Here is a 23,296-nt window from a genome sequence, read left to right as displayed (position 1 = left end):
ACTCAAGTCTTCTAAGCCTAAATTCAGTAAGCTTTCAAATACCTCATGCTATCTTATTCAAGAGGAACCCAGGTAACCAGAAGCCTCAGATAACTGGGAATGCTTTCCTAGTCCATTTTGAGAGGATGGAAACAAATGATAAGGAAATCAACTCATACCAGGGATTACATACAAAAATCAGTCTCTAGGACACAGGGCAGGGTTATAGACTAGAGATCTAGGTGGCACAATGCCTACAGTACTGGACTCATGTCACAAAGACATGAGTTTGAATCTTGCCTCAGACAGTTATCTATGCGATCCTATGAAAATCACTTAATTTCTTTTAGATTAAGTTTCCTCATCTTTAAAATGAGGATAATAATAATAATACCTACTGTTGATATCATAAAGAAATTAGAGGAGTAAGAAATTACCAGGAAGATCTATGAGTAGGAGAAGAGTACATAACCAAACAAGAGATAGAGGGGTCACATAAGGAAAGGTGGACATTTTGATTATGTAAAATTAAAAAGTTTTTGCACAAACAAAACCAATACAGTAAAAATTAGAAGATAAACAGGTAAATGGGGGCGGGGAAATCTTTGCAGCAAGTTTCTCTGATAAAGGTCTCTTTTCTAAGATATATAGGGAACTGATTCAAATTGCATTCCCCAATTGATAAATGGTCACATGACTTGAACAGGCACTTTTCAGAGGAAGAAATCCAAGTTATCAATATGAAAAAATGCTCCAAATCACTACTATTTTGAGAAATGCAAATTAATGCAATTATGATATTCTACCTCATAATCTTCAGAGGGGCAAAGTTGACAAAAAAAAAAGAAAATGACAAATGCTGGAGGGGCTATGAGAAAACAGGTACATTAATGCACTGTTGATGGAACTGTGAACTGTTCCAGCCAATCTGGAAAGCAATTTAGAATTATATGCAAAAAGCTATCAAGCTGTGTATACTCTTTGACCCAGTGATACCACTATTTGGCCTATATCCCAAAGAAATCAAAGAAAGAGGAAAAGGAATTATACAGAAATATTTATAGCAGCTCTTTTGTGGTGGCAAATAATTGGAAACTGAGGGGGTGCTCCTCAATTGAGGAATGGCTGAACAAGTTATGGCATATGAATGTGAAGTTCTATTATGCTGAAAGACATGAGCAAGGTGATAGTGTCAGACAAACCTGGGGAGACTTGTATGAATCCATGCAGAGTAAAATGAACAGAACCAGGACGATAGTTTATACAACAACAACAAAACCAAACCACTTTGAAAGACTTAGGAACTCTGATCAATACATTGACTAACTACAATTTCAGAGGACTTACAATGAAACAGTCTAGTCATCTCCTGGTAGAGGGGTGATAACTGAGAGTGCCAGTTGAGATACTTCTTTTTACATGCCCAATGCAGGAATTTGTTTTGCTTGACTACACATGTTTGCCATAGGGATTTTGTTTTTCTTGATTTCTCAATGTGTGTGGGGGGGATGAGGGAGAGGGAGAGGGAGAGGGAGAGGGAGAAAGGTAGGAGGGAAAGAAGGTAGACCTTCATGAAAATAAAATAAAATTTAGTTTAAAAATAATAACACCTACCTCACAGGGTTGTTGTGGATCTAAGAGGATAATACATGTAAAGCCCTTAGTAAACTTCGTGAATACTGTAAATGTTAGCTCTTATTCTTACTAGGATTGGGACTGTGATTTCATTAGTATAGGAGACTCCTAGGTAAGAAAACTCCATTTACCAATGCAGGATGATGCCTTCTTTGCCACTTACGGTTTTTGAGAATTAAATGATTTGGCCAAGGCTACATAGCCAGTATATATTAAAGATGACACTGGAACCTGTCTTCTTGGCTCTGAGTCAACTCTAAGGTCCACTAGGTCCGTTATCAAAAGAAGGTTTCTGGCCTTATCTAACTAGGGAGCTCAAATAACTGGAACCCCACTCCCAAGAAGTCCTTAAAACCTGAGTTTGGCTGTATTTGTTTTAGTGGAGAGAGGGCAGAGAGAGTAGATTAGGTGCCCATGGACTTAGGGACCTACAACCAAGATGGTGGTGTCCTAGGTAGGCTACACCAGCAGATGGCAGCAAATGAACACCATTGTCCCAAAGCCAAACTGGTTCAGAATCTGATTCTTGGCTTTGGATTTGCTGAGAATCCTTCAGGCTCAAAGGACTAAAAAATGGAAGGGGCCTTAGAGGCCATCTGTTTCAATTCCCTCATTTTACAGATGAGGAAACTGAGGCCTAGGGAGCTAAGGTTACAGAGTTAGTAAATGGCAGAGTCAGATTTTAGACGCAGATTTCTGAACTCCAAAAACTAATGTTCTTTCCTTAACACCATATTCTTAATCTGGGGGTCTGTAGGCTCCTAAAGGGAGCCCTTAAGCTTGGCTGGGGAAAAATTATATCTTTGTTTTCAGTAACTACTAGGTGAAATTTGGTCTTTCTTTCAATTATTTAAAACCATTATTCTGAGAAGTGCTCTATGAGCTTTACTAGATTGCCAAAGGGGTCCACAACACAAAAAAAGATTAAGACCCCCAGCTTTGCATTGGGTTCTGACTCTGTAGTCAGAGGCTTGGGGTTGGACTTTTGGCTATATCACTAACTACTGGTGTAATTAGGAAAAGTCATTTACCCTGTCTGGGCTTCAGTTTCTTCATCTGTAAAAAGAAGGAGGTTAGACTAGATGACTTCTAAGGCCCCTTACAGCTCCAAATCTATGATCCTATGTACCATGCTACCTTTTACAGGCTGCTGGATGTGGCTGGCCTCTAGGGACTCAATTCAATTTAATAAATACACATTCATTTATTAAGAGCTCAGTTGTTAGGGTCTTTATCCCCAGGATGCTCTGAGGTAGGTGATCATCATCGACATCACTGATGAACATTCACCAGGGGCCAGGATTGGCCTTAAGTAAGATTGTCTCCATGTAATAGGAAGGACACTCAGCTGATTTCTGGGCCTGGCTCAGATTTGGTGTATGACCTTGGGCAAATCTCTTTATCACTCAGGGCCTCATTTTCTTCTCTCAAGTGAGCCGGTTAGCCTGTACACCTTTTAATTCCTTCCTTTTCCTAACATAGTGAGCTAGTGATAACGCCAGGACTGGAGAGGAGGTCTACAAGCTCTTTCCAGTGATTGTTATTATTAGGTTTTCTATCTTAATATTGTATGTTGTAAGGACCTTTCCTCCTCTGATATTCTGTTTTTTGAAGTCGGGAACAAAACAGTTTATTGTCTTCCTGGGGTATTGCACTGGAAATTTCAGAGCCTCATTTCCATATTGTTCTCCTGAGAATACCCAGGGAGGAGGTCCACTTATTGTATTTAGTTTGCCAATCTTAGGTTTGCATAGTCAAAGCCTCCCTGTATTTCCCTCCTGCATTGTTTTTAGGTGTTATCAGTGTTCCAGCCCTTCTCTGTGCTCATTATAGCATCTCTGGGATAGAAAATCTTCCCAAGCTCAGGTGGTGTTTCCCATCCATACCTCTCTCCTTTCAAGGCCTTCCTTGATGCCTTCAAATAGAAATGCCTCTTCTTCCTTTAAATGCTCATAGCACTTCTGGGGACTCCACTCAGGGTCCATATTACACCTTACCTTGTATCTGTATCCTGGTCTTAGCTCCTTACCAGAATGTTAGTTCTTGAGGAGAGGGACTGTATGCTCCTCATATTTTTATCCTCACTGGGCCTTGCACATAGTAGGGGCCCAGTTAATATGTGTGAATGAATGAACACTCTTGAGTCCAAGTGTGACCCTCTCCCCACTACATCATGTGGAATGAAAGCTCTCTGATAGCAGGGATTGTTTAATTCTTTGTATTTATAACTCTGGGGCAACTGTCTGGGACAATGGATACAGCTCCAGACCTGGAATCAGGAAGATCTTAGTTCAAATCTGGCCTCAGACACTTGCCAGCTGTATAAGGCAAGTCACTTAGCCCTGTTTGCCTTAGTTTCCTCATCTGTAAAATGAGCTGGAGAAGGAATTGGCAAACCACTTCAGTATCTTTGCCAAGAAAACTCCAAATAGGGTCATGAAGAATAAGAAACAACTAAACATTAACAATGTTTATAGCCCTGGAACCTAGCGTAGTGCCTGGCAAATTAAAGGTGCTTCATCAATGCTTATTTATTCATTGATTGATCATACTCTATTTGGATCCTAGTTATTTGTGTACCTGTCACCACTAGGGGCACCCTTCCCCCCAGCATCCTCTCTTGTTCCACCCCTTCCTACCCTAACCCTTGGCCTATATGCTTTACAATCTGGCCTGTCCGTATGCCCTGCAGTCCCTCGGCATTATGATCTGATCTACTTATATAAACTAAGGCTCCCTGGGCCCTGCTCTACCCTATCACTGTATCCTTAGGGACTTCAGCTGAGTTTCTTTGCTGTATTCTCTCTCCCAATTACAGTGTGACCTTTTTGAGATCAGAAACAGTCTCACTACTTGTTATTCCTAGCCTTTAGTACAGTGCTTGACACACAGTGTTTGATAAATGCTTTTTTCATTCATTCATTCATGACTTATCTCCCCTACAACTGTAAGGTTAGTGAGGCTAGGGACTGTCTTATTCATCTTTATATCTTCTCCATGGTCCAGCACACAGTAGGCACTTAATAAATGTTTAAATGAAGAATTCAGACAAGCAGAGAACAGGAGGATGAAACTTCAGGCAGAAGTAACAGTGTGAGCCTAGACACAGAAGTTGTAAAGCATAAGGGTGTTGAAGGCGGAATGGAGCAGTGACAAGTCTGGTCTTCCTAGAACAGAGACTTTAGATAGGGGACCAGTGAGAAATAAAGCTGGAGACATATTCTGGGATATTCAGCGGAGGAGCCTCGAAACCCCAGCTAAATAGTTTAGGCCGTATGAGGACTGAATGAGATCATGTATATAAAAGCACTTTGCAAGCCTTAAAGCACTACATAAATGTTGATACTATTATTATTATTATTTTCTATAGATAATGGGGAGCCGAGAAGGGAAGATATACTGAAAGAACTGCTTTTAGGAAGATTAAGACTTTTTTGGTCAAGATTGTTGGTGTAGTATCATGGAATTATGAGCTAGAAGGTAGCTTAAAACATAGACCATATAATGTCAGAGCTGGGAGGAACCTCAGAGATCACCTAGCTCAATCTCTTCATTTTACAGAGATAATACTGAGACCCAGACAGATGAAGTATCTTACCCCATGTCATACCCAGTATCACCAGGGCTGGAATTGGCCTTAAAAGTCAAGACCATCTCCATGTAGCAGGAAGGACACTCTGCTACAGAGGAAGATTAAGTAGCAGATACAGGGAACTAAACCAAATCCAGTGTTTATCCCACTGAGTTTCCACCCTATGGAGAACCCAAAGGAAAACAGCAAGGGGGTTGCTGGGATGGAAAAATGGGTCTTTCCCATGACTCCACTGGTAATGGGGGGGGGAAGAATTTCCCTAAGGAAGTTACCCTCTTACCTGGGCTGAGAAATCGATGAGCTTTGGCAGGGGTTGTTTTCGTCCTTCATCACTTTTCAGAAAGTCCAGCAGGCTTCCTAGTTGGGCGTGGGGGGGGGGGAGGAAGGTGGGAGAGAGCTGAGCAGGAGTTCAGGGGCCAGCTGGACCCACTAATCAACCCTGGCTCCCCAGCCCTATTATACAGTTCTTCCCAGGTCACGTCAGAGGTGGCCCTTGAGTCCAGGTCTCCTGAATCCAACGCAGTGCTCTATACAGTGCCTCAATCATTTCTTACTAACTAGACTGCTAGTTTTCCCTCTTTGGAGTCCCTGCAGTTCCCAGCACAGCGCAGGGCACAAAGCCTTTCCTTCAGCACAATGAGTTAGGGTGATGATCCCAGCTTTTTGCCTTCCCCTCTTCTCACCAAGGGCAAGGGTATTACTCTTCCAAATCTTCCTCAGGTGGTACACTGGGGACTTCTCTCTCTTTTCTAGACTGTGTTCAATGAATTCCTCCCCAATCCCCCCTTCCTCAGCTGTATGTGATCTCTCCTTCATCTGATCTCTTTTTATTCATCCAAGTACTTCAATCATGGAAATATAGTCTCAAAAGTGGAAGGTAGAAATATAGTGTCCAGAGTTAGGGAGTTTCATAAAAGCCCAAGTGCTATGTTACAGGAAAGGAAGAAATTACTATTTCCATGTTTCTGTGACTAGGGTAGGGACAGGGAGTGAAATTGACTGGGGTAGAAGTAATGAAGGCTTTCTGGAGGAGGCATTTGATCTGGGCCCTGATGGCAACCCTCACCTTTTGCCATGAACTCAGTGATGATGTAGATGGGCTCTTCCTTCGTGACCACGGCGTGCAGTTTCACAAGCTTATCATGTTGCAGAGTCTTCATCAGGTTGGCCTCAGCCAAGAAGGCTTCCACAGACATGCTCCCTGGCTTCATGGTCTTCACAGCTACCTTGGTGTGTTTGTTATAGGTAGCTGAAGGGGGACAGAAATGGGGTTAAGGAGTGATACCAGAGTGGGGATCCTAATGGGAACTGCCACCCACACTCTCTCTTTCTACTCTAAAAGACCTTTCCCAATTGCTCACACCCCAAGGAGGGAATCACCAATTTCTGGACTTCCTTTCTCAGAAGGGAAGAGAGTAACATAGCCTCTTAGGGACTTTAAAGGCATATTGACTTTTGGATAAGCTAGAGGATTTGGTTTCTTATCAGAGAAACTGCTTTTTTAAAAGTCATTATTCAGATCTATCCTTCCCTCTCCCACTCCTAGGTCCTTCTCAGAATCTTCCATCCAGCCCAGCCCAGGACTCTTACCCATCCAGACTTCTCCAAATTGCCCAGCTCCCAGTTTCTTCTCCAACTTCAGGGATTCCCTGGGGATCTCCCAGGCATCCTTCTCCCAGGGTTTCTGGGGCTTGGGGACCACACAGGGCCCTGTTAGCTTCTGGCATAAGCCATCACTTCCTTCTGCAACAGAGCCCTAGCGTTAGTTCTAGGTGACACCCACCAGCTGCAGAGGGTGTATCACCAAGAGTACCCAATTCTTTTTAGGGCAAGGAGCCCCAACCAGGCAAGCCTAACCTACTACTCAATTCTAAATTTTAACTTGGATGACTTCTAAACCAGTTGTGGCTGCTGTACCTATCCCACCCCAGACACTTAATATACATTCATAGTTAAGGATCCAAGAAATCATTTCTCCATTTCCTTCAGAGGCCCAGAAAGGAAAATGACTTGTTCAGAGTTACACAGTTAATTCTGAACCAAGTAGAACCAAATCTTCTGACTCCAAATTCAGTGCTTTTATCTCTACACCCACAGCCCCTTCAGATGCCTGGGATTCCCTAAGGAGGACACAGCTCTTGGCCCCAGGATTTGGGGAACACTTACTCTTGTAGTGGGCCACCAGATCCTGCAGAGTGCTAAAAGTGCTTCGCGGGGAGATATAGAAACCGCCGTTGTCCAGGGTCCGGATCTTATAATGTTTCACTGCATCCTGGTGCTGAGCGTCATAGTCCCGTATTGATAAGGAATAGCTGCCTGAGTGGGCAGGGGAGGAAAGATCTCTTGTCATGGGATATAAGTACCCCACCATCCTTCTTTAACCCTTCCCCCTTCCTTAACCCTCTCTGTCCTGGGCAGAGGCTCCCAGTACCATTCACATCATTTCCTCAGTCTTTCCTAGGGTACAACTGCCCTAGCCAGTGGGCTACAGCTGAATGAAAGAACTGTCAATGCCAATATAAAATTCCCCAGTTTGGTCATAAATGAGGTTGTTGGTGTTAAGCTTCCCTGTGTCCATTTTCTCATAACAACCTCATCCAGGCAAGCTTCCTTGGGAGCAATGACTTAGAGGCAAGCACACCCTAGTATAACCCAGACAAGCTGGACAAGACAGAATCTCATACCTCAAATCACTGCTTGCCCTGTACTGATATAAGCTATGTGATGGATAGAAACGATAAACCTTCAAACCCTCTATTAGCACCTACCCCCTAAAAATCATGATGACCATGCTGCAGAAGACAAGTCAAGTCAAGTGCCATGGCACCATGTGCTCCCATCTTCCAAACTCTCCCACATGCATACTGCACTCTCAGCTGAAACACACACCACAACCACTGACTCTCCCCCTCTCTGCTCTCAGGTTGGCTTCTGACCGCCATCCTTATCCTGGGCTGTGTAGCTTCCAGCATCCTCTAGATAGCCCCCATCAAAATGCAACTGATCGTTCCTCTTCTCAACCACTGTTAGGGTAGTGAGAGGCAAGGAGGTAATCTTGGTGCAAAGGGTAACAATGGAAACTCTCTCCCACTTTAACCCAGACAGTAAAAAAGTCAACTGGATGAAAAACAACTTGGACTTTGGCTGCAGAAGATTGCATATGGTGTCAGATAAAGTTACTGTGTCTATGAGTTTTGCTTCACTCTGCTTCTTTGTTACAAAGGAGGGTGGTATATAGACCATGTAGTCAAGTTGAGTCTTGACTCCAAATCTTTTACACTGAGCCTGTGAACCTGCTAGGAGAAGACTGCTCCTCTCCTGCCCTTTACTCCAGAATCATCTCCAACTAGCCATAATCTTATAAGCACACACACACCTCTATACAAATACTGACAGCAATTCCCATTTCTATAGCACTTCCATGTTCATGGAAGTGCTTTCCTCACAATGGCTCTGTGAGGTAGGAAGCAAATATTACTATTCTCATTTTGCAGATTAGAAAACTGAGCCCTAGAGATGGGACTTTCCCAGGGTCATATGGCTGATTAAATGGAATACCTAGAACTCGAACCCTCATCTTTCTGGGTCCAAGACCAAGGTTCTTTTCACCTTATCACAAAGCATGTACAAAGGCACATATATACATGCACATGGAAGCATGAACACACAGAATTATCCAGACACTCACACATGCAGACATCTTTTTTTTTTGTTGTTGTTTTTTAGTCTCTACCATAGTTACCACCCTTCCACTCTAATCAAGTACAATGAGGAAATTCTGGGCATCTTGGGCTATAACATACTGGTTGGTTCGCAGGGGCATAGATTTAGAAATGAAAGCAATCATAGAGATCAACAGATCTCTTGTTTTACAGATGAAGAAACTAAGGCTCAGAGAAGTTTAGTAGCTTACTTAAAGCCATGCTGGCAACAGAGTCTAGATTTGAACTCAAGTCCTATGACTTTAACCTAGAGCTTTTTCTGCTCTATTATACAGTTAGAACCTTGCAATGTTGCTTAACAGGTGGATTCAATTCATCACTATTCATAGGAGAAGATTCTAAACTTCCTCCTTTATTTTCAACCCCCCTTCTACATTTCTTCCTTATCCCTCTCTCTCACCTCAAAAGACTTTACCTCTTACTTTACTAAGAAAATTAAGGCTATCCAGTGTAAGCTCCCTCATCCCCTCTATTCCACACCTCAAAACTCCTCTACACTTTTACCCACCCTCTTTTCCTTTTTGATAATTTCCAAGAAGAGGCAGCTAGGTGGCTTAGTGGATAGAGCACCTAGCTTAGAGTCAGGAAGACTCATCTTCCTGATTTCAAATGCAGTCTCAGACACTTACTAGCTGTGTGACTTTGGGCAAGTCACTTAACCCTGTTTGCCTTCATTTCCTCATCTGTAGAAGGAGCCAAATGGGGTCATGAAGAGTGAGACATGACTCAACAAGACAATCTATGAGGAAAAAGGAGTTCTTCTCCTTGTCAAGGCCAACTCAGTTCCTCTATTTTGTACCCCTGATCCCCTCCCTTCCATCTCTTCTAGAAATATGTTCTATCCTGGGGTGGGGAATCTGAGGCCTTGAGGCCACATGTGGCCTTCCTTGAGTGTGGCCTTTTGACTGAGTCCACGTTTTACAGAACAAATCCTTTTATTAAGGGGATTTGTTCTGTGAACAAATCTCTCTCACCTTTAATCTATCACATTCTGTTGGTTCCTTTCCTGCTGCTACAGACACTCCCTATGTCTTGCATTCTTAGAAAGCCTTCCCTTGACTCTCTCACCCTTTAAGCTAGTATCCTGGAGATCTCCTCTGTTTCACTGCCAAGTTGCTGGCCTCTTCTCTAGCTATCTTCACTTCTGCACCACCTACACACATCTCCCTCTTTTAGAAAGTGTCTTCAGCTCCTACCTCTTTGCTAAAACAACTCTGTCAAAGATTACTAATGATTCCTTCCCTTCTAAATCCTATTGCCTTTTCTCAGTCCTCAACCTCCTTGACTTCTCTGAAGCTTTTGCCACTATTGGACACCCCCTCCTCCCAGATATATTCTCAACTCATGGTTTTCATGACACTGTTCTCTCTTGTTTTTTCTCCTAGCTGTTTGATTGTTCCTTTCCCCTCTCCTTTGATGATCCTTCTTGTGACCCCTAAATATGATTGTTCCACAAGGCTCTGTCTGGGGCCCTCTTCTCTTCTGGTTCTACATCATCTCCCTTGGTGATCTCACCATTTCCCATGGGTTCAATGAGCATCTCTCTGCTGATGAATCTCAGTTCTATATATCCTAACCCTAATTTCTCTCCTCAGCTCTAGTCCCCCATCACCAAATATTTGCTGGTTATTTCTACTTGGATATCCCTTCCGCATATCAAAATCTATATGTCCCAGCTGACCTACTCATTTCTCCCTTTATATCTGACCTTCTTCCAATCTTCTTTTTTCTTCTATTGAGGGCACTAACATTCTTCCAGTCACCTAGATTCACAGTCTCAGAGCCATCCTTTCCTCTCTCCCCTCTTATATCCTCCATATTTATTCAGTGGCCAAATCTTGTTAATTCTGCAACTACATGTCATGTCAATCCCTTTCTTTCTACTCAAAATCTAGCTGTGGAGACAATATATACAAACGGAGGCATATACAAAACACATAGAGGGGGGGCCAGACAGTACAAATCCACGGATGTGAGAGATGGAATGTCATGTATGAGGAAGAATAAGAAAGCCAGTTTGACTGGTAGAAAAAAGGGAAGAAAATAATCTGGAAAGGTAGCTGGGAGTCAGGCTGTGAAAGATTTTAAGTGCCAAACGGAAGAGTTCATATATTTGATTCTGCATGTAATAGAGAGCCATTGCTGTTTACTGAGTGGGGGAATGACATGATCAAACTCATACTTTAGGAAAATCACTTTGGTAGCTATGTGAAGAATGAATTAGAGTAGGCCTTCACAACCTGTGGCCTGCTGGCTGTAAGTGGACCACAGGCACAGCAAACGATTTCAAATGGCTGGCAAAAGATGTAGAAGATGTTTTCCTGTACATTTTTCCCCAGCCGCCCAAAATCTTTTGGTATGCTGCAAATGGCCTGTGGGCTGCAAGTTGTGCAGGCCTGACTTAGAGATACAGGGAGAACAAAGGCTATTGCAACAGTCCAGATAAGAGATGGTGGCAGTCTGAACTAGGGTGGCAGCTGTGCAAAAGGGAAGACAAGGATAATTTGAGTGATGTGGTGAAATAAGAACAGTAGATTTGACAACTAATTAGATATATATGGTGAGTGAGAGTGAGGGTAAAGATGGCAAAAAGGTTGGGTACCTTAGTGACTGAAGTAATGGTAGTACCCTCTACAGAAATAGGGAAGTTTGGAAGAGGAATAGATTTAGGAAAGATAATGAGTTTATTTTTGGACATGTTGAATTTGAGATATCTTCAGAACACTGAATTCTAAATGCTCAGCAGGAAATTGGTGATGCTAGACTGAAGCTCAGGAGACAGTCTAGGACTGAATAGATAGATCTAGGAATCATCTGCACAGAGATGATAATAATTAAACTTATGTGAGCTGATGTTGTCACCGAGAGAGTATAGAAAGAAAGAGGATCCGGGATGGAGCTTTGGGGGGACATCCAAAGTTAGGGGACAAGGTATGGATGATGATCCAACGGAGACTGAGAAGAAGTAGTCACATAGATAGGAAAAACAAGAAAGAACAGGTTAAGAAAACCCAAAGAGGAAGGAGCTTTCAGGAGAAGAATATAGTTAATAGTGTCAAATGTGGTAAAGAAGTCAAGAAAGATCAGGAATGAGAACAGGCCAAAAGATTTAGCAATTAAAATCAGTGACTTTCAATGGAACAGTTTCAGCTGAGTGATAGAGTAAGAAGCCAGATTGAAGAGGTTGAGAAGTGACAGGACAGGAAGGGGAGGCAATGAAAGTAGATGGATTTTTCTAGGCTGAGAAAGGAAGGAGAATGATAGTCTGAGGGCTCGAATAGTTGTAGTAGGATCAAGTGCTGGGTTTTTTAAGAGTGGGAAAGACTTGGGTATATTCATAGACAAAGAGGCAGTAGAAAGAGAGAGATTAAAAACTAGAGAGGTCTACTGGATGATAGTATGGACAATCTGCTGGAGAAGAGAGGATGGGATCCAGAATGTACATAGAGGGGTTGGCCTTGGCAAAGAGAAATGCTATCTCTTTATTGGGGATTGGAGTAAAGGAGGGAGAAAAATGGGGGATCATGTCAAGGGGTTGTGAGATGAAAAGGAGAAAGAAGGGAGCTTAGGCAAATGGTTTCTATTTTCTTGAATAGTCAAAGCCTACAGTTGCAAAGCAAGAGATGGTGTGGGAAATGTTAAGAGATTTGTAATAGCTACTGTGGGGGATGGAGCAGAGGCTCAATTAGGGAGGAGTAAAAGGATTGTCTTGCAGTAAGGGCCCAGTTAGAGATTAGATAGCAAATTTGTAGTGGACTCTTCAAAGTTGTGTGACTTTCTCCAGCTCCATTCAATAGCACATGAGTAGGAATAGAGGAGGAGTAAGCCAGAGCTGGAGTTTTGTTGGGCTTTACTCTCCTTCACATAGTCCATGTTGTTCTTCAAAGTCAAGGTTCATCTCCCACCTCTGCACATCTGTACAAGCTGTTGAATGAACTCCATCTTTTTTCAAAGTATACTTTAGAAACTGCCTCTTTCAGGAAACTTTCCCCTATCCTCTCCCCTGTCTGTGGTCTCTCCCTACTCAAATTACCTCGTGTTTACTTCTGTGTATACATGAATGCCCCAACAGGATGTAAACTCATTAGGGGAAGGACAATTTTGCTTTTGTATCCCAGTGACCATCACAGTGTGTGGCACATAATGTGTGCCCAATAAATGTTTGTTGAATTGAATAGTAGAAATATCCTTGGACACAGAGACAGAAAATCTGAGTTCAAATTCTAGCCAGGCCATTCACAAGTCACTTCCCTTTTGAGTTTCAGTTTGCTCATCTCTAAAATGGGATAATAGTATTTGTACTCTCTACCAGGGTAGTTTAAACTTGAAAGCCCTAAAGAAATGGAAACTGCTATTATTACACCTCACTCAGGTGTTTGACTAAGGAAAAGGCTATGTCCATATGTTAGGGCTGGGATGCTCCAGGGGGACCGCTCCTCACTTGTCCTCCAGGAATCATAGGACCATAAAATGTTAGAACTTGAAGGGGCCTTAGAAATAATCTAGTTCAACTCCCTCATTTTATATAAGTTTAGAAACCAAGGTCCCAAGAATGAAAGAGACTTGCCCGACATCACACAGGATGGAATTTGAAGCCTAAGCCCATGACCTCAAATCCAATACTCTTTTCACTGTACCAGCTTGGGACCACCTGCCACCCTGTGTCTCACTGCCACCTGAAGACTTACCTTTGGTGGTTTCACTGTCCCGAATCATGAAGGAGCCCAGGACGTTCCCAGGTGCCAGCAGGTGACGCTCTGCATCCTTACGGCTGATGTCTTTGAAGAACCATCTGTGACAGGAGAAGAGCAAGGTGTGGGGGTAGTTGTGGGAGCCGAGAACCAGGACAGCCCACAGTGCAACCTTGCCTCCAGGGGCATGCTGGGGTCACAGTAGAGAATCATAGTAACTCTGAGTGATAGAGTAGACTGTGAGCAACATAACTGGCCTGGGATTTAGAGAAGGCAGTCCCAAAGGTAAGAAGGTGAAGACGTTAAACTAGATTCTTTCCATTCTTCAAGGCCCAGCTCACATGTTACCCTCTCTATGAAGCTTTCTGTGATCTCAAAGACTTCACACTTTTCCTCCAGATTTATCATATCTGGATGTGTCTTATATTCATCTATGTCCATGTCTTATCTGCCTACTAGACTGTAAGCTCCCTGAGGATTAGCATGTATGTCACTTATTTTTGTATTTCCTTGAGAGTTGAACACAGAGCCCTACATATAGTAGGTTCTTAGTGTTTGTTGAATGAATGGAGAGAGATCTAGGATCAAGGATTTGAAGGGGTGCATAGGGTGAGAAAATGTGATGTTTTCACCTCCAGGAAACATCTGGTAATGAAGAGATTTCACAGAGCACCATGGCCTTAGAGTGCAGCAGAAAGAATTTAGGTTAGACTTAATGCAGAACTTAGTATTTGGGAGGATAGGCTTCAGAGAGAGGCTGTGATACTTTTTCTGGGAAGATATTTTAGAACAGGGTAGATCTTCATCTGTCTGAGATGGTCTAAACTAAAGCATCCCAGATTGGATATAGATCATGATCACCCTCTCAACCCTGTGCATCTCTAGACTTCCTTCTCCGAGGGTAGGCAACAGGTATACTTACTCCTCTGTCTCCAGCGAGTTGATCTGAGCCACATAGTTACTTGGGATATAGCCTTCTTTCCGGGTTGCAAGAGAACGAGCTTTCCACCACTCTCCAGACCTGCAGGAGGAGGAAATACGATCATCCCACTGTGGTAGAACTAGAGTGCTTCAAACCAACCTTTAGCCCCTCTGTTTCTTCACTAGGGAGTGAGATAGAGAACTCCAGACTTGACCTGAAGGTCAAGGAGTGTCAGAGTTGGGCATCCAACTGAGGAGGGGGTTGGGCTTATTATTTCTTAATTATTTCTAAGGTCCATTCCAGCTCTAACCTGAATGAGGGTTACTTTCATTCATACAAAATAGGAGTTATGTTCTCCTTCAAAGTTCTCTTAAGAAGCTTCCCTGAGCTTTGCAGGTGGCCCTGGCTCCATATAAGCTAAGAAGATATCTAGTGCAGGTGATGGCTGATGACTTATCTGAGGACCAGCAAGTGTGAACAGGCTCAGCACCAAGAAGATAGACAACAAGAGATGAAATCTTATGACCACAAAAACTGTGGGTGTTTGGGGACAGGAGTTGATCTTGGCTAAGACAGGACTATAGGCAGCAAAGAGGCTTGCCTGTCTCTTCCAGAGTTTTGACATGAACCTACTGTAGGCTCAGTCACATTCAAGAAGACAAACACCAGACCAGGACCCACTTTTCTAGGACCACCATCTGGTCACCCTTCTGGAAGCTGAGGTCCTCACTGTGGATGGCCTCATAGTCATAAAGGGCCACAACTGTGATGTCCATCTTCTCAGAGCCTGTTTGGGGAATGGAGACACATGTATCATCAGGAACTGTCAGGCGATGGCTAGGCCTACCTTCCCCCAACCCCTACCTGCCCTCCATCCCCTGGACTCCTCCTATGTTTCTCCTTCCTATGTGTTACCTTTCTCTTTACAAAAGAACTTTTACTATAAATTTAATAACAATTTTAACAAATATTTAAAGAAAACACAAACTAAACTGTAGAATAAGAACAAGAAAATGAAGAATAAGGATAAGAAAAGTAGAGTAGAAGGAGCACTAGATTGTGAATTAGGGGCCTTGGGTTCTATTGCTGGTTCTGGCATTGAGCAAGTCACTTCTCCCCCTCCTCCCCTGTCTACCCTGTACTTTCCTCTTCTGTAAAATGGGAATAAGAATACTTGTCCTTTCTGTCTTATGGGATTGTTGTGAGGAAAGGATGGTCCTATCAGAATATGAGCAGCTATTATTATCATTGTCCTCAGAGGTGTCAATAGGGCCATCACACAAGAGAATGTGTATAAGGTACTTTGTGAACAGCAAAGTACAATAGGAATGTGATGTTATTTTTTCATTATCGTCTTTTATACTCTAAAAGACTACATAGAATACCTATTATACAAAATGACAGTAACATCTAATTTGTTCAGTATGTCCATCTGAGCTTTTATAAGTGTATAGAAAATTTTGGTGTTATTATTTATAACTTCAGAATGTTTTTTGTCAAGTGGTGAAGGGCTTAGCATCACAGTGTCATATAAAGAGCATTGCGTGAGAAATTAGGAGACTTCAGTTCTAGACCTTGCTGTGTGACCTTGGGTGAGTCCTTTCCTTGGGCCTCAGTTTCCTCCCTCTGGAAAAGGAGCATATTGGAATAGATTGTTTTAGAAGGAGGGGAGGAAGGAGGGAGGAAAAGAGAGGAGGATAGAGAAGGGAAGAGGGGAGGGGAGGAAGGGGAGAGGACTCAGAAAAGCAAGGAAACCTTGGTTTCCAAGGCAAGATGCTTCCTGCCTTGGAGCTTCTCTGTGTAACTCCCAGTTCCCTATTCCTTTCCACCTCACCATGTCCCGGTGTGACTAGAGATCACATACCATCAGAGGAGATGACCTTATTGACGCTGGAAGCACTGACTACCTGTAGAGAGTGAAGAACAGGGTCAGGATCAAAGGAAAAATGAGTCTGGGGCTTGACAGGGATCTCAAAGTTGAGCCTCTTTATTTTGTAGAGGAGGATACTGAAACACAGAAAGGGCATAAGACTTGTCCAAGGACACAACAGAAAATAAATGGCAGAGATGGAACTAGATACTAGGTGTCCAAACTCCAGCCCAAAGCTCTTTCCGCTGTTCTATACTGCCACCTGAAATCCTCAGCAAGCTGAGAACCAGTGGGAAGATATATCATCTCCTGGAGGGATGAAAGGAAGTGGGAGGGAAGGGGGATACAGGAAGAGTTGGGCAGTGGAAAGAGCCCTGTACTTGGAGCTAGAGGATCTAGGTTCCAAATCTGTTTCTCCTAGTTACTCTCTGTGAACTCAGGCAAGTCTTAGTTTCCTGCTCTATAAAATGAGAGGTGAACTAGATAATCTTTGAGGTTCCTCCTAGCTCCAAATCCTGTGATTCAGTTGTTATGGACAAGCCTGAGGCACCCTGGGATAGGAGGAAATGAAATGCTGCAGCAAAAGATGGCTGAGAGTCTGGGATCTTGCATAGTAGGTGATAAATAAGGGAGGGCTGGTTTCCAACTTTGTGTCAGATTCATCAGGGTCTTAAGGTACTAATACAAGAGGGTACTGGAGATTTGGGGATAAAGAATCAGCCACCTTCTAGAATCTTCAGAGCAGATCTGCCCAAGGGCATTGGAGACCAACACCATGGACTAAGGCCTCTCTTTGGGCACTCCCCCCACAAACAAGGTGAGGAGAAGATAGAAAAGAAATGGCACAAGTCAAACTCATAACATAATGGGGAATTCACTCTTCCCACCAAACCTGAAGCCTTGCTCACCTCTTTTCCAGGGGATGTTGGATCTGGCACATACACAGGGCCCTTGGTATTTGTTTGAGACTCTTTTTTGAAGAACTTCCCACCATCCTGGGTAAACCTGGACTTCACACACCCCATCCTGGGATAGAAAAGGGGGAATGTAGCTCTGTGCCCATAGCATCCCCATGGACCCAATCAACCCATTAATGATGATATCCTTTTCTGGGTGTCCAGTATAAAAGACTCTATATTCCAAGGGGCAAGAGATACAAGTACAATAGAGATGATTATGGTTTTGCAATATAATTGGCATAATTAATCACATAAACAAAAACCCCAATACCATATAATTATATTAATGTATATAGAAAAAATTTTCATCAGGATACAACATTCACTTATTTAAAACAAATGAAACAAAACAAAAGCACGGACATGGGTGGGCCCTTCTTTAATGTAATCAAAAGTACAGATCCAGAACTAAGAGCTAGCATTATTAGCAAGATAGAAGCATCGAAAGCTTTTCAAATAAGCAAAAGGGTAAAACAAGGATTTCTCCTCTCCCTGCTATTATTTGACATAGCACTAGAAATACTAATGATAGCAATAAAAGAAGAAAAAGAGATGAAATATAAAAACAGCAATGAGGAGGCAAAATTCTCCCTTTTTGCAGGCAATATTAATCACTTATGTAGAAAGCCCCAAAGAATCAGCAAAGAAATGAACCACAATGATTAACAGACTTATCAAGATAATAGGATACAAAATAATCCACAAAAATCCCTAGCATTTTTATATAGTACAACAAAAGTACATTACATTGCACCTCTAAACAATGGAAAAAAGAAATGCCACTCAAAATACCTAGAAAAAACAGAAAATATTTGGGTGTTTACCTAATAAGTCACAAAAACGATTTGTAGGAAAATATTATTAAACATTCTTTACCAATGGAGCCAGAGGGATATACAGACTCTCTCAGGGGGAGTCCTTTCCTATTATTCCTTGGGTATCAGATACTCTGTTTAATATTACCCCCACCTACTGGAAATTTCACTCTTAAATTCAGCATGTTATTAATGAATCCCTTAGACCTCTTGGGATAGTGAAAGCAAGACAGTTTAATTAATGGTAACATAAAAAATGATAGGAACAATAGCAGAAACTCTGTGCCTTCTTTATAGAAATAAAGGAAGGCTTAAATAATTCATTGCTCATGGTTGGGCCACACTAATATAATAAGATGATTCTACCACCTACTTTAATTTATGGATTTTTTTTATTATGTCAACCAAACTGCTGCGGGTTTCTTTCTTATTAACAAGACGTGTGAAGAAAATAATGAAGAAGAAAAGGAATAAAGAGGGCCTAGAATTACAAGGACACATAGGATATGATAAAGCAGTAATAATCAAAACTATTTGGTATTATTTTAAAAAAGTGAAAAGTAGATCAGTGGAACCATCTAGAAAGTGAAGATGCAGAAGGCAAACACAGTACCCCAGGATTCTGTAATCTCAAGAACACATTGCTGGGGAATAGATTCCCTAGTTAACGGGAAATATTGGGGAAACTGGAAATACTAGAGGCAGCTGGTGGTGTAGTGGATAGGGTGCTGGGCCTATCAGGAGTCCAGAAGTCCTGAGTTCAAATGGGGCCTCAGACACTTACTAGCTGTGTTACCTTGGGCAAGATACTTCACCTGTGTCAGTTTCCTCAACTGTAAAATGGGGATATCTACCTCATAGGGTTGTTGTGAAGATCAAATGAGATAAGAATTGTAAAAATCCCTGAGCACATTCCCTGGCACATAGTATTAATGCTGTATGAATGCTTATTCCCTTCCCCTACTATTATTATTAATAAAGAAGACATTGTGTGTATATAGCATTTCATGGTTATAAAGCATTTTCACATTCACCTGTGCTGAACTAGAACATTCAAGGCAGCAGACAGTGAACATGGTAGGCAATTGGGTCAACTCTTAGCTACTGCAACAGGGGCTGCAGGAGAGCCAGGAGGGCACAATAGATAGAGTGTTGAAATTGGCATCTGGAAGACTTGAGGTTGAGTCTCATCTCCGGGATTATCTGAGTTACAACAAGTCATTTAATCTTTCTGACCCTCAGTTTTTTCATCTATAAAACAGGGAGTAGAGCTCTTATCCTCATGGGTCCTGTGATGATGGAAAAAGGTATCAGTTAGTTCTCTCTCAAATGCCAGGGAAGAAGGGAAGGATTGGGCCAGGTGTCAGAGGCCCTCCTCTTAATGGTAGGAGTACTGGTTTCTGAGGCTCTGGTCTTGGGCTTGTGTTCTAAAGGCAAGGAAGGGCTTGCTTCTTGAGGCTCTGGGCTTAGAGATAAGTCCTCATGTCTGAGCTAAGAAAGTAAATGCTGTCTTAGGCTGCATGAAAGAAAGACGTGGCATCTAAAATGAAAAAGCCCACAGGACTTTGCTCTGGTTAGATCATATCACAATATTTTGTCATTCATCCCCTACCTCCATTCCCATTCCCATCCTAGTCCAGGCCCCCATCACCTCTTGCTTGATTTCTGAAATAGTTTCTTATCAGGTCTTCTTGCTTCCAATCTCTTGTCCTACAACCCACAGCATCTAAGTCAGCTTCTTAATACACACCTGTGATTATGTCCTACCCTCCATCCCCATAATCAATGAACAAGCATTTATTAAGCACTTTACTATGTACCAGCCATGATGAAAAGTGCTGGAGATACAAAAAGAGAAACAATCCCTGCCCTCAAGGAGCTAACGTTTTAATGGGGGAAGACAACATATAAAAAAAGGAGCTGAAAAGTAGGAGGTGGACAAGAAGATAGAGTCAATAGTCAATAAACATTTATTAAGCACCTACAATGTTCCAGGCATTGTGCTAAGCACTGGGTATACAAAGAAGGGTGAAAAACAATCCCTGCCTTCAAGGATCTCACAGTCTAACAGGAGACTGCAAATAAAAAGAAGCTAAAAGAGAAGGAGGAGGGAGGAAGAGGAAAGGGGGAGGGAAAGGAGGAAGGGAAAAGGGGGAGGGAAAGGGCACCCTGTGAAGGGGCAGGATGAATTCCTGTAGCCGGCTGGGAAATGATGAGATGACTATCCTGGGCCCCTTCCTTAAATAGAAGATCTGGGAGGAGCTCTCCCTATGTTCACCCCACCCCCACCCCATCCAATCATCTCACTCAGCTGCTCATCTGGACTTCATCATTGTCTCCAGAAACTCATTTTCCTATAAGATCACATCAACTCGGAAACACACCTCCTTAGTGGCCCTTGCCCCTTGGGCTCCTCTGATTAGAGGGAAGGAAGTAACCACTCGAAATCCAGGGAATCAGGGCTGACTGGCCTGGGCCCTTCTCCAAAACAGAGATTCTAGGAAGAACTCATCAAAGGGAAAAGGGTTACGTTGGGGCAGAAGCGGAGGAAGCTGAGGCATGGTGGCTAAGTCTCTTGCTCAAAAAACCTTCGATAGTTCCCTAGTTTTGTTCAATGCAATGACCTCAAGTCTGAGAAGCCAAGAATTTTGGCTGTGACCATAATAGCTAGCCAGGTGTTGAGCAAATTATTCTCCCTCATTGGGCTTCAGTTTCCTCATATGGAAAATAGGGGGTGGGACTAGATAAATTCTATGTTCTGTGAATAAAATCTAAACTCCTTTGTTTGGCATTCCAGGCCTTTCACAATTTGTTCTCAACCCACCTTTCTAGCCTTCCTCCCTCCCTCCCCTCCTCCCCTCTTCCTACCCTGCCACTGCTTCTCTTTACACACACTCAGCTTAAAGGACTGTTCGCTCATCTCTTGCTTTCACTTTCCCCTACTTCTGAAATTCCTCCTCTCATCTCTGCCTCTCATGCCTGCTCCTCATTAAAAAAGTCATCCAACAAGTTCCATCTTAGATACCTCCTTCTCCAGGGAGACTTCTCTAATTCCTTCCCCCACTCATTTGAAGTGATCTTACACCACTTTGACCCTCTCAAGTTTTCTTCACATTCTTCCATGCATGTTTTTTGTGTTCTTGTCTAATCTTTCTACTAGACCAGGGAGTCTTAATCTTTTGGTGAAACTTATGGACTCCTCAGAATAACATGTTTAAAAACATAAAATAAAATACATAGGATTACAAAGGAAACCAAAGGTTAGTGAAAATAAAGATGTCATTATTTCCTATACAAATTCATAGACTCCTTGAGTGTCTGTGGACCTTAGGTTAAGAAATGTCTTTACTAGACTGTGATCTTTGTGAGGCCATGAACTCTCAATCAAAAGACCTCAAAGAATGTTGGAGTTGAGAGAGGCCTGAAAATGACCTTAGTGCATAGAATGTAAGGACTGTAAGGGATCTTTGAGTATATAACAGTGGTTCCTAACATGTGGACTGTGGACCTTTGTGGGGGCTCATAGAATTATTGCAAGGAATCTCCCAATCTAAAGGCAGTGTAGTGGTGCAATGTGGATAGTACACTAGACTCGAGTCTAGTGAGTCAGGAAGACCTGAGTTCAAATCTAGCTTCAGATACTTATTAGCTATGTGAACCTGAACAAGTCACTTGACCTCTCAGCCTCAGTCTCCTCATTTGTAAAGTGGGGATAATAATAGCATTTACCTCCCAAGGTTGTTGTGAGGATCAAATGAGATAATATAGGTTTTACAAACTTTACAAACTTTTAAGTGATATATAAATGTTCATTGTTGTTATTGTTGTTACTATGTGCACACCACACTTTGTCATTTATATTACATTTCATTTGTTGTTGAGAGGGAAAAAAGTCCTTTGAACCTAATCTTCATACACAAAAAGCACCTGGTTGACTTGTGACTACCTGTTTTTTTCTGATTGCCCAGAGCCATCTGATAAGGCTAAATGGACCAGATGCCTTTTCTCTACAACATATGTTTGTGAAAGTGGATTTTCTGCACTTGTTCTGAAATCTAAATAGTGAAGCAAGTGGCATGTGGAACCAGCTCTAAGGTTCATAATTTCATCCCTTCAACTAGACTTCCAGTACTGAAAGCTACATGCTGGGCTCTATCCACTATCTCATTAAATAACAGGGCGTGACCAACAAGTAAGCATCCTTTGCGAACTGAATAAGGCATGTCTCCTATCACAATGTTTCAAGTGGACACAGATGCTGCTGTAATTGATAAAATATAAATTCACTTAAAAGCTTTATCAAATTCATTGTAACTTTTGGTCAGGCATTTTGCATATTTTTTTCCATCAATATATGTAGTGGTGGTCCTTAAATTTTTTTTATCATTAAGAAAGGGTCCTTAAACTCTGAAAAATTGGGAACCACTGGCATAGAACATAGATGCCATAACTACAAGAGTTCTTAGAGACCATTTGGCCCAACTAGATAATTTTTCAGATAGGAAAACTGAGGTCTGGAGAAGAGATGCTATGGACTCAAGGTTTCCTAGAAGACCACATATCCATGGCCACAGATTCGCTTGCTCTCATACTAACCTCAGAACCCCAGGACAGGTTACAGTGGATTACTGTCATTTTCTGAAGTGTGAAATTGAAGCCCAAATGGAAGAAGTGACTTGACCAAGACATAAAGAGGACAAGCTCAAAACTACCGAGTAGCCAGGTGGTGCAGTGGATAGGATGCTGAACTGGAGTCAGAAGTTCAAAATCCAGCCTCAGACGCTTGTTAGCCATGTGACCCTGGGAAAATCACTTAACTTCTGTTTGCCTCAGTTTCTTCAACTATAAAACAGGGATGACAATAGCATCTACCTTATAAGAGTTGCTGTGAGGATCAAATGATGTAGAATTTATAAAGCACTTGGCACATAGTTTGGGCCTAGTAAATACTTATTCCCTTCCCCCCCCAGTCTTTTTATACGCATACAGTTCTCATTTAGCCCCCTCAAAAAAGAAAAGAAGAAACAAAATACCCCAAACCTCTGGTCTCTATCTACCATTCTCACCTTAGGGAAATGAAGGAGAAGTGGTCAGCTATCTGGGATGGATCT

The 23,296-nt window shown here is 42.3% G+C and overlaps 1 protein-coding gene across 3 annotated transcripts in view; it reads right to left on the bottom strand.

The window, feature by feature from the left end:
* Window positions 1–23,296, bottom strand: part of HCK (HCK proto-oncogene, Src family tyrosine kinase) — a 35,588-nt gene that overhangs the window by 9,969 nt on the left and 2,323 nt on the right. For 2 of the 3 annotated variants that reach the window (XM_020990720.2, XM_020990721.2), the window contains exons 2-10: window positions 17,320–17,437; window positions 16,406–16,448; window positions 15,223–15,328; window positions 14,542–14,640; window positions 13,617–13,720; window positions 7,373–7,522; window positions 6,797–6,949; window positions 6,273–6,455; window positions 5,487–5,563 (exon numbers count right to left, since the gene is read on the bottom strand). In XM_020990720.2, the coding sequence (XP_020846379.1) occupies window positions 5,487–5,563; window positions 6,273–6,455; window positions 6,797–6,949; window positions 7,373–7,522; window positions 13,617–13,720; window positions 14,542–14,640; window positions 15,223–15,328; window positions 16,406–16,448; window positions 17,320–17,437 (1,033 nt within the window). The remainder of the gene's footprint in view (window positions 1–5,486; window positions 5,564–6,272; window positions 6,456–6,796; window positions 6,950–7,372; window positions 7,523–13,616; window positions 13,721–14,541; window positions 14,641–15,222; window positions 15,329–16,405; window positions 16,449–17,319; window positions 17,438–23,296) is intronic. The other variant, XM_078150203.1, reaches the window with a different exon arrangement.

This window comes from Phascolarctos cinereus, unplaced genomic scaffold, assembly GCF_003287225.1.
Source record: "Phascolarctos cinereus isolate Bilbo 61053 unplaced genomic scaffold, phaCin_HiC Scaffold_2;HRSCAF=192, whole genome shotgun sequence".
Lineage (NCBI taxonomy): Eukaryota > Metazoa > Chordata > Mammalia > Diprotodontia > Phascolarctidae > Phascolarctos > Phascolarctos cinereus.
This window is presented reverse-complemented; position numbering and strand designations above follow the sequence as displayed.